The sequence below is a fragment of the Stegostoma tigrinum genome, chromosome 4 (assembly GCF_030684315.1).
Source record: "Stegostoma tigrinum isolate sSteTig4 chromosome 4, sSteTig4.hap1, whole genome shotgun sequence".
Taxonomy (NCBI): Eukaryota; Metazoa; Chordata; class Chondrichthyes; order Orectolobiformes; family Stegostomatidae; genus Stegostoma; species Stegostoma tigrinum.
The window spans coordinates 27,163,486-27,173,680 of NC_081357.1; the positions used below are offsets into that span (position 1 = coordinate 27,163,486).

General features: G+C 37.1%; 1 protein-coding gene across 1 annotated transcript in view; it reads left to right on the forward strand.

Annotated features, from left to right (window-relative positions):
- The window catches only part of ostm1 (osteoclastogenesis associated transmembrane protein 1), a 28,208-nt gene extending 18,387 nt beyond the window's left edge, over positions 1 to 9,821 (forward strand). Inside the window, exons 3-6 of the mRNA XM_048531289.2 lie at positions 329 to 426; positions 4,293 to 4,418; positions 5,828 to 5,993; positions 8,159 to 9,821. Coding sequence (XP_048387246.1) covers positions 329 to 426; positions 4,293 to 4,418; positions 5,828 to 5,993; positions 8,159 to 8,214 — 446 coding nt within the window. The 3' untranslated portion in view covers positions 8,215 to 9,821. The remainder of the gene's footprint in view (positions 1 to 328; positions 427 to 4,292; positions 4,419 to 5,827; positions 5,994 to 8,158) is intronic.
- Positions 9,822 to 10,195: the final 374 nt, after the last annotated feature.

Sequence of the window (10,195 nt, forward strand, 5' to 3'; positions counted from 1 at the left end):
AATAAATCATGTCAGTGAAGCCCATGTTCCGTGAATGAATATGGGAAATGATCGAGTTGCATGCACTAATAATTTTAATTTTTTTTTTACTTTTCATGATACTTAACTGTCATATGGGAAAGTGATCAGAGTGTTCACAAAATTGAAGAATGCTTTAGCTTGAGATTAATTTACATTTTTGGGACTATTTTGCGGATTTTATGTAGCAGTTTGTTTTTTTACATCACCTATGAGTGGTGAATGTGTGAACTATTTTATGCAATTGTAATTTAGTAATGGCAGTGCTCAATTGCATTTTGCATTGATTAACTTGTGTTCTCTTCAACAGCATGCTTAAATGGGAACAAAACAGCACCATCCGTGGACACCTTAACCTTTCGGAAGATGCTGAGTGATTCTTTGAGTTGTTTTGACCATTACTCTTTGGTAACGTGCTTATCAAATGCTGTTTGTATTAATAGTTCCTTTAAAGTGAAAAGATTAGATCAACAATCGCATTCAGCAATAAATTCTCAAACTTTCTAAATAAAAATCATTATCATATTTGAGTCTCCGCATAACTTGCTCCTTAACTAGCTTAACTGTATTAATTGTATCAGTGATAATGGGAACTGCAGATGCTGGAGAATCCAAGATAATAAAATGTGAGGCTGGATGAACACAGCAGGCCCAGCAGCATCTCGGGAGCACAAAAGCTGACGTTTCGGGCCTAGACCCTTCTTCAGAGGAAGGCTCTGATGAAGGGTCTAGGCCCGAAACGTCAGCTTTTGTGCTCCTGAGATGCTGGGCCTACTGTGTTCATCCAGCCTCACATTTTATTAACTGTATTAATTCTTGGGCCAAGATTTCACAACTAGTAAGTGCACATTGTGGCATCAAGGTTCTCGCTCACACGCTGTTCCTTTACTGCATTTCTCTAGTTCTTCCCCATTCCCTCTGCTGATTATGTATTTTCTTAGAAATGTTGAGGCCACTCTGTAGAATATTAAAATGCTTTTTAGAGTTCTGTTTTCTGTTTTTTACTGCTGAGTGAACATGTATCGCAAGTTTCGACTAAGCTAACCCAGGAGAAAGGGTACAATTCAGTGCAAGTAGTACACAAGCACGAAAATGGGGATGAAAGAAAAACGTTGATAAATTTGCAGTGAACCATTGTTGTACTGTTTTCCTATTTCACTAAATGAAACTAGGCAAAATTCTAAGGATGTTTTATATTTGAGAACATGTATGCATTAATGGAACAGCTAGTGCTGTTTTTTAGGATACCAAGTGTAATGCATATTATAAATCCAGCTAGCAGGTGAGTGTGTTTTTTGGGGAGGGGAGAGAACATTTGGAGCAGGATTTCTTAGCTGCAGAAATTAAGAATCCAAGATGAGTATAAATGGAAGTGGGACCCCATTGATGGATTTGTTGAATAACAGATGTCTGTTGCATGACGGTGATAGCAATGGGTCTCTTTAAAAATAGAACAATGAACCCAAAGACTGTTAGAAATAATGCGGGTGATCCAAGATAATTATAGGTGAGTTAGGCCATTTTGGCCTATATTTATTTAGCCACAGGGAGAACCTGACTGACCCTGCCTCACAATTACAACATTGTGACTTAATCATTTCAAATTTTATGCCAGCATGTTTGTGGATGTTTATTATACACAGTCACTAAGAAGTTTCTTTTTCAGTCTGAAATGGCTGTTTATTTATTGAAAGTCGGTCTAATCTTTTCTATTCTTTGTATTTTTAAATATTTTGCAACTTTTTTAAATTTAATGCAACATTTAAATCTAATTTTACATATTTTGTGCAATGCTTTTTCTAACATGTAGCTTCTATTTCCAATAGCTTCATGTATGTTTCTAAATTTGACAGTTGCGTTGAGTCTTCGAATAGAGGTCACTATATATAGTTTTAAAAATGGTAGTGGTCCCAGGATCAACTCCTGTACTTGCCACACTACATCCCTGCTCTTCAGCTCCTTCTTTTTACTGATGCTCTAACAATGGCCAAATGCTAATTACTAATTGCTGTAACAGGTGCCCATGGTTTTTTCACCTTCACTCATTTTCTTGATTTAAGCTGCATCCTGTATGTTCCCATTTGTTTAATTAATCGTCTTTGACAATGTTTTTGTTCATGTTCATCTTCAACAGGTCTTAGACTACCCTCTTGGCTTCATGATAGCATTTGCAGTGCCAGAAAGAACAATGTTGGAATGTTGCTCCAGACAGCACTAGCTTTGAGGGCTGAGATTATTTCAATATCAGTGAGATAAGCTTGTTGAGTAGGTTTAGGTGGTTGCTGATGAGAGCTCACAAAACCCTCCTATATGGATCAAGCCACTTTATTGGAAGGAGATGTCTGTCACAGACTGTCAAACGGTTAATTAGCCTCAATTTTCCATTCGCTAAAACTATTCTATGGTAAAAATATGAAAGCATTAGCAAAACAACTGGATCTTGGATTGCCATGGTTCTCTTTCTTTTTCTTAAAGAAACCAAAGTGATTCATTAGCAGGATTGTCCCTTTGGCTGATTTACTGATTTTTTTTACTTTGGGTTCACACTACTTATTCACACTTCTATTGATTTACATGGGAACCTACATTATTCTCACTTCCATTCTGTTTATTTTTGCCATTTCTTAATTTTGTGCAATATGCTAACTTATTGCCAATGCCTGTCTTTCTCAATAATTGAATCAAGGGTGCATGTCAGAAACATTTCTCTGGTGTGAATAAAAGGAAGTTTGGAATTTTTGTTTTGAACACTTTTTTTAGAAAAAACTTAGTAATATGTGCCCGAAATGTCTTTATTCAGGGAGAACAGCAACAGTCGTAGAAAGAAGCAGCTTTGGGAAGAAAACGTTTGGTTCATATAGCTTTCTTTTCCTGCGATGTATTTCAAGTAAAGCTGTTGATGAGGACCTGATTAATATACAAAATTTAGTGTTTCTGCTTCCAGTAGCCCTATCAGTGATGTTTTCCCCTCCCCCTCATTTTTTTTTTTGCTAACCAGTTCTTGTGTTTCTTTATTCTCTTTAAACCATGAGTATAATCCCTTGTGTTCCACTTCTGTACACTGCAGAAAGACTTGGTTGGAGCTGGTTTGTGCAGTTTGTAAATACCTTTTAACATATTTTCCTTCAGTCTTTTATGACTAACTCTGAGAGGGTAGTCTATCTCAGACATTCCTTAAATTCTGTGATCAACTGTTGCTGTTTTCTATTGTCTTCCAGTAACTGTATCTGTTATGAAATAGGGAGATCAAAGCTACACACCATATCCCAGTTACACTAGGTCAGGAAGCACTTTTTTTTTAGATGTCTAGTAACTTGCACTTAACCAGTTGAGTTTTTTGGTTGCAGTATTGTAGAAGTAAAATGTTGTATATACTTAGCTGGTGAGGCAGCATCTATATAGAGAAAAGTTGATATTATAAGTTAGGATGACTTCTTGTTTGATTGGAGAAAGGTAAAACTGTAATATGTACTACATTTATTTCTATTTATTTTCAATACGTCCAGGTGACCCTTCTGAAATGTTCATCGTTTCTTTCGACAGATGCTGCCTCAGCTGAGCATTGTTTGTTTGTTTTGGTTCATTATTGGAGATGTTCTAGATTTGTTTGAAATGTCAGAAAATTGTGTCGTCCCACCCCCCCCACCCCCATTCTGATCATATAGTCAACAGAATACCGATATCTGGAATTTTGATATGACATGTCAACTAAATGAGTTTCAGCAGAATTGCTCGTTTTACATCCTTTCCGTGCCTGACACAGGCTACAGCACTCTGCACGCCTAAATGTGTCTAAGTACATACTTATATCATAAGGGTTCTTTGTGGTGCAATGGTTGTGCCCCTGTCTCTGAGCCAGGAGGCCCAGGTTCAGATCCCATTTGTGCCAGAAGTGTGTAATAACATCTGAACGTGTTTGTCAGAAAATGCCTGTTATAAGACAAAACATTGTTTTCAGGTAGCTGAATCATGGCTAAGACCTGATTTTCACTACAACCTAATTCCTTACCACCATATCAGAAGACTAGTTCAGACACCTTGCTTTTGATGCTGTAAAAGCATGTTAATAAATAACCAGCCTCTTCGATCGGTTTCCTAGTGTTTACTTGTGATCTCATGTTCTTGTGAGCCCAAAACACCTTGTTTGTAATGCTTTACCACCACCTATAATGTAATGTGTCACATGCAATCCTGTTATCTTAAGTGTGTGCTATGACTTGGTGCCTTAACTTGCTCCATAATGTGAAGTTATAATTTTTCATTTTTGTTTTTAGAAACACACGGCTCTCAGGAACAATTCTGATCTTTGTGTGAAGTGCAAAGGTTTTTACAATAATTTAACTGAGTGGTACAATAGCATGGCGGATAAGCAGAGCCTATGTATTGACATCATTGATGCAGTAAGTACTTTGAGAGCTATCCTACATCCTCTTCTTGTGCAGTGCTGGCAGCCTGCAATAGCGACCTAATGCTAAACTTATTATGATGCAAAGGGTAGAGAATATATTTCATTCTTGCTCTAGAGCCGCTTTTTTTTAGTAAGTTGGAACTAGCTGAATTGATATTAGCAATGTAAACATATTCAAGGCCTGTATATAGGACTTTTAGAAAGGCAATAGAGTCTTTAAGTGGGGGGAGAATTACAAACTTGAAGAGCAAGATCAGGGCTACAATTCATTGTAGAAAAGTGTGTAAAGTTGAGAGGAATGATCCCAAATGCTCAGCAATTGTGCCTTTTGAGGGAATACCAAAATAGCTGATGCCTTAAAGCCTCTGCCCCTTGCTTCATGGCCCTCCAACCAGCAGAAACAGCATCTGAATTGTCTACCCTCAAACTTTTGTATTGGGTGCTGCACAGTGGTCAACCCTGCTGCCTCTCCGTGCCAGGGGACCCAGGTTTGATCCCAACTTTGGGTGGGTGTCCATTTGTGTGGAATTTGATGTTCTCCCTGTGTCTGTGTGTGTTTCTTCTGAATCTCCTAGTTTTCTTGTGGTCTGAAGATGTGCGAGTTAGCTGGAGTGGCCAGGTTGAATGTTGGGTTTCGGGGATAGGAACAGTTTGGATGGGATGTTCTTTGTGGTTTGGTGTGGACTTGATGGGTTGAAGGGCCTCTATCTCTATAGTAGGGATCCTATGATTCTTTGTATTTTGCTGATCTCCTCCTAAACACCAGAGTATAGTCCCATTGTACACCTCATCCCTCACAGGGCACACCTCCTGATTTTCGGTATTCAGTCTAATGACCCTCTCTGTCTTAGGTGCCACCACCCTTCCCCTGCCTTCCCACCCTCCAGGGCAACTGTATTCCTCTTTGGTTAAACTGACCCAAACTATACTAATATGTGAAGAGTTAGTATCCCCTCAATGAGCATTATTAAATTGGATTTCTCTGACCATCTGACTGCTAATCAGCATTGTTGGATATGTACATCTTTGGAAAGGCCTTAAACTAGGATTCTGTCTGTCTATTCTGGAAGTTTAGATGGGCATTAAAGATCATGTCACACTATTGCGTGAAGAGTTGGGTGTTCAAATTGATGTTTCTCAGTCAGTGCTTAAAAAATCAGACTTTATTTTTATCTGCTGTTACTTGTGTGGATGGTTGAGTGGGATGGCATGCTATCATCTGTAAATCAATGTGACCCTGATTATGAACATTGCATATCAGGGTGATTATTCTTTTCTGAAATCTTTTGATTCATTCATCTTGACAATTAAATTGAGATTTTTAACAAAAAGTTGCTATCTGATCACCTAGAAAATTTTACTTGAAGCCTAATAGTTTGTCGTTTTTTTTGGTGCTTTCAGATGAACTTGACACAGCAGCTGTGGAGCAAAACCTACAACTGCATTGTCCCTTGCAGTGATACTATTCCAGTCATTGCAGTGTCAACGTTTCTTCTTTTTCTACCTGTCATCTTCTACCTCAGCAGCTTCCTTCACTCTGAGCAGAAGAAATGGAAGCTTATGGAGCGTGAGTACCTGCTCTAGTCGTTCTTGTGGAATTAGATCAATAGATGTGAACGTTTTGATAACATTTAACATTTGCTGGTAATTATCAAATGTTCAACTTTAACTAGAATATTCGACCAAGTCGAGTTCCCAAGTTTTTTTTACATGATATCCTATCCGAGACAGGTGATCATATATGGATTAGCCAATACAATTACTATTATCTTTCACATATAGAAAAAACATCTGATAATCTGGGATGAAGCTATTGGAAAGGTGTACTGCTCTATAAGTTTCCTAAGACTGTGGTCAGGCGCCTCAGTGATCCTTGCTTCAATGATAGAATTAGAATTCTAATTCTAAAGTGAGGTACTGTTCCTAGTGGAGTAAGGAGGCAGCAGCAAAATAAATGAAATTGTAGCAGTTAATTACCAATCTGCCATTCACTCCACCTGTAGACCATTTTTTGTTTCTTTTAATTGTCCAATCACCACTGCCTTTTGGCCTTGTGCCATTAATTCTTTGGCCATTTAATCTCTCTCCTGTCTCTGCCCACTTGCAGATTTTCTTCTAACTTTCCCTCCTTGCCATTTCACCTGTTAATTTCTAACTTCAGTTCTGATGAAAGGACAATGACTTGAAATGTTAACATTGTTTTGGTCTCTGTAGATACTCTTTTTATTACAATGATCTATGTTAAATGCCAGACATTAATGAACAGATGGCATCGTTTGTTGGAGCTGTGGGTAAATTGCTAGCAGACTGTCCTCAGCAAAGAAATTCAAGCAGCCAGATTTTGCTGCCAGTAACATGAAATCTATTTGAATATAAAGATCAGATTGTACAGGATCACCCCAACGTTGTGAATTGATGCAGACAAACTAATGTTAAGATTCCAGCTGGTGCTTACTGGACTAGGCTGATTCCAGATAAAAGCTGGCCTTTGGGTCTTTCTACTTGGGATAACATTGTGGTCACTCATTGAAACCTAGTCTCAGAAACTGCTGAGTTTCTTTACAGTTATGCATTGCACAAAAGATGATTTAACAATGTATTTAGATGTTGCAGAAGAGGGGAAAAGAAATTAAAACAAAACAAAGTTTCAAACAACTTCCCAATACTCTTTTTTTTTCAACAACTGTAATCGAGAGAAATTACCACTATTACCAAACCTTATGTTTGACATAGTTGATTCTCCACAGTTCCTTGTGAAAGTTGAGAAATTCTCATCTTTTAAATAACCTGCAGACTCTTAACCAAGCACTCCTGGTCTGGAAGTTTCGCTCTCCATTCTTTTTAAATTGAAGTAATTGTGCTTTCCCTGAACTGTGTTGTATTTTCCAGGAGATAAACTTTTTTTATTTGCTTTTGATTTCAGTTAGAACACCTCTGAATTGCCCCAAAACCTTTAATCTCTTGGTTTTCTAAGCTAAAATTAGTCCTCTATTATCCTGAATTAGAATCAAGCTAATGGACCCCCACCTATTACAAATCTTTGCAATAAAAATACTCTACCATTAACACACAAAGAATGTCCCCGCTTCCCAACACTTGCTGGATTAAGCCCGTTGTTTCAGAAAGCATATCTGACCTAGATGTGTTTTTTTCCTTTTAAAAAGCACTTCACTGAAGTAATGAATGCCATTTGTCACTTTTAAAATCCAAATTCTCAAATTGATCTTTCACTGACTTCCATCATACAACCAAAAGTGAGAAGTGTTCTATTCTGCGCTACCATTATATCCAGCAGAGTGCAAAATCCTGAAAATTGTCTTGGTCTTGCAATTTAAGATCAGACTTTTTTTTTTAAAACTTGTGCTATTGCCAGAGCATAAAATGCTGATATTTCTTGACAGGATATGCAATCTGGCTAGGTTCTCTAGTTCTGAGATCATTCATCGCCGAACAAGAAGTTGACCACTTGTAGGCCTGTAGGGCAGAAATTGCTTTGCTCAGGTCTAAGACCCTTTGGACTTCTCTACCCCAGAAAACTTAACTCTCATTTCTTGAATATAGTCAAGGCTGAGATTGAGAGATTCTGGGGCACTTAGAAAATCAGTAGAACTACAGGATGGGAAAGTAAATGTTCAGCCATGATCTGATTAAATGGTAGGACAGGCTGAAGTGGACATATGGCCTGGTCCTTGTTCCTACTCAAAATAATGCTACTTTTTATTCACCTTGTAGCTAAACGTTTGAAGCCTTGCAGCAGCACAGCACACATTGAAGACAGATCTTCCTGAAATTCTGCCAATACATCTTTTTCTTTTTAAAAAAGGACCAAATCTTTGTGGTGCAGAAATAATAACATCGTGAGGAAATGTTATAGCAACATGTATAAGGTCTTCGGACAGTGCATCCTTCGCATTTGTAATTTAGACACTAGTAAGTGTTTAAGTAGTTATCTTTTGAAAACTTGCACACTGGAAATGCTGTCAAAGCCACATGAAGACTGCTAAAGATATTCACTTATATAGTTCATTTTTGTTGCCTCTGCCTTAAGTTTAATTCTGTTACTGAGGAAAAACGTAAAGTTTAAATCTGGTTTTATTGAAGTGCCCTAAGTTAGGGTAGATCTCAACTTTTTGAAATTGAACATTCAACTCGAATGTTTACGTTGTTGAGATAAGTTAAGCATTGAGAGAATTCTAAGCATTTAAACCTGAACCCAACTGCTAGTTAGATTGTTTTGACTAATTCTAAAACACAGTTGAATTAAAACGTACTGAATGTTGTCGTAGGGAAGACTCACCTTTTCCTGGTTTGATATGTTTATATTTTAACCCAGCTGATTATAAATGATGCACTATATTTTTTCCTAAAACAGGGTAGCACTGTAGTTAGTTGGCTGTAACATTAATTTTAGTTTGGAATTTAACTTACTGACTTTTTTAAATTTGATACTTTAATTTAAATATAGGGATCAGGCAAATAGGATGGTGCAAGTAGATTCGTAAAAAACTTAAGATTGAAACCAAGTAATAGAACCAATGCTCAAACAAATTAGGAGTACATTTGGCGTTTGTGACAAGATGCCTTTGATGTACAGAATAATAAATCCATGCCACAGATGTGCAGTTAATGATAGCTACAACATCTGGGATGGTAAAACAGTTAAATGTTGCGATACAAAGTTTGGATTATCTCTGGAAGGGTGCAGTGTGAATATTTTCAAATGGTTTTCCTTATCTGTATTTACCTTTGTGTTCTTGCAATCAGTGCTTGTCTGAATTTTTAAATTAGACTTATTGTGAGCTTGCATTGAGTATGCATTGTTTTTGTTTCTGTTTACTATGAGAGATTTTTGGATCAATCACTTTAAGCAAGAATGAAACATTCCATTATGTTCACCCACTGACTTGTGAATGATGTGAAGTTTGTGCATTTTCCTCCCGTTATTTAAGTAATCCTTCAGCTTTTTTTCAAACTTAAATGGATTGAAACAATGCAGTAAGTTGTTTTGTTTTAAATTAAATTGTTTGTACCCTGTCATTCAAGTGTGGCCTTTTATATTGCTATCACTTTATTTTCTTTGAATGCGAAATACATAGATTCCGGCTATCTTCACAAAACTGACTGCAATGATTAAATGGGGAGGGAGATGTGAAGGAGAAGTATAGCAATATTGGAGAGCAGCATTTCCTGTCAGATTCTGATTAAACATGATGTTCATTTCTAAATGTTTGAATTTTATTTCACAGACTGAAATGCCAAAGTAAGGCTGTTCATTCTACCAACTTGTGTTAATGTCAGCTCTTGAACCAGAGCTAACAATGCCAAGTTACAACATACTAGTTTGTGTGACTTCATAAATCCCATTAATAAAGCTGAAAACTAGATTACATTCTAACTTGTGTATTTAATTTATTTAAATATTGGGCGTTCGAATGTACATCCTTGCCTTATGAACTGATCATGCAGATGTATCGCAGAAGCTGTAGTCTTAACACTTGCATAAACATGTTTAATACAGGATTAGTTTGTCTTTCACATGAATAAGTTGAGCATGATTTGCAGTATAATCAGTTGAAATATCATTCATGACTTATTTCATTTATTTAATACTCTAAAGGATATTCAGGTACACAGTGAACGCAAATACCTTTGGACATGTGGTGATCCAGCTGGTTCCTATTCCTATGAAGACCCTGAGAATTGTAAAGCTGCCAGAACTTTTTCTCCTTTTCTCAATTTTAATTTCCCCACAGGTGTGGTTAATGAAGT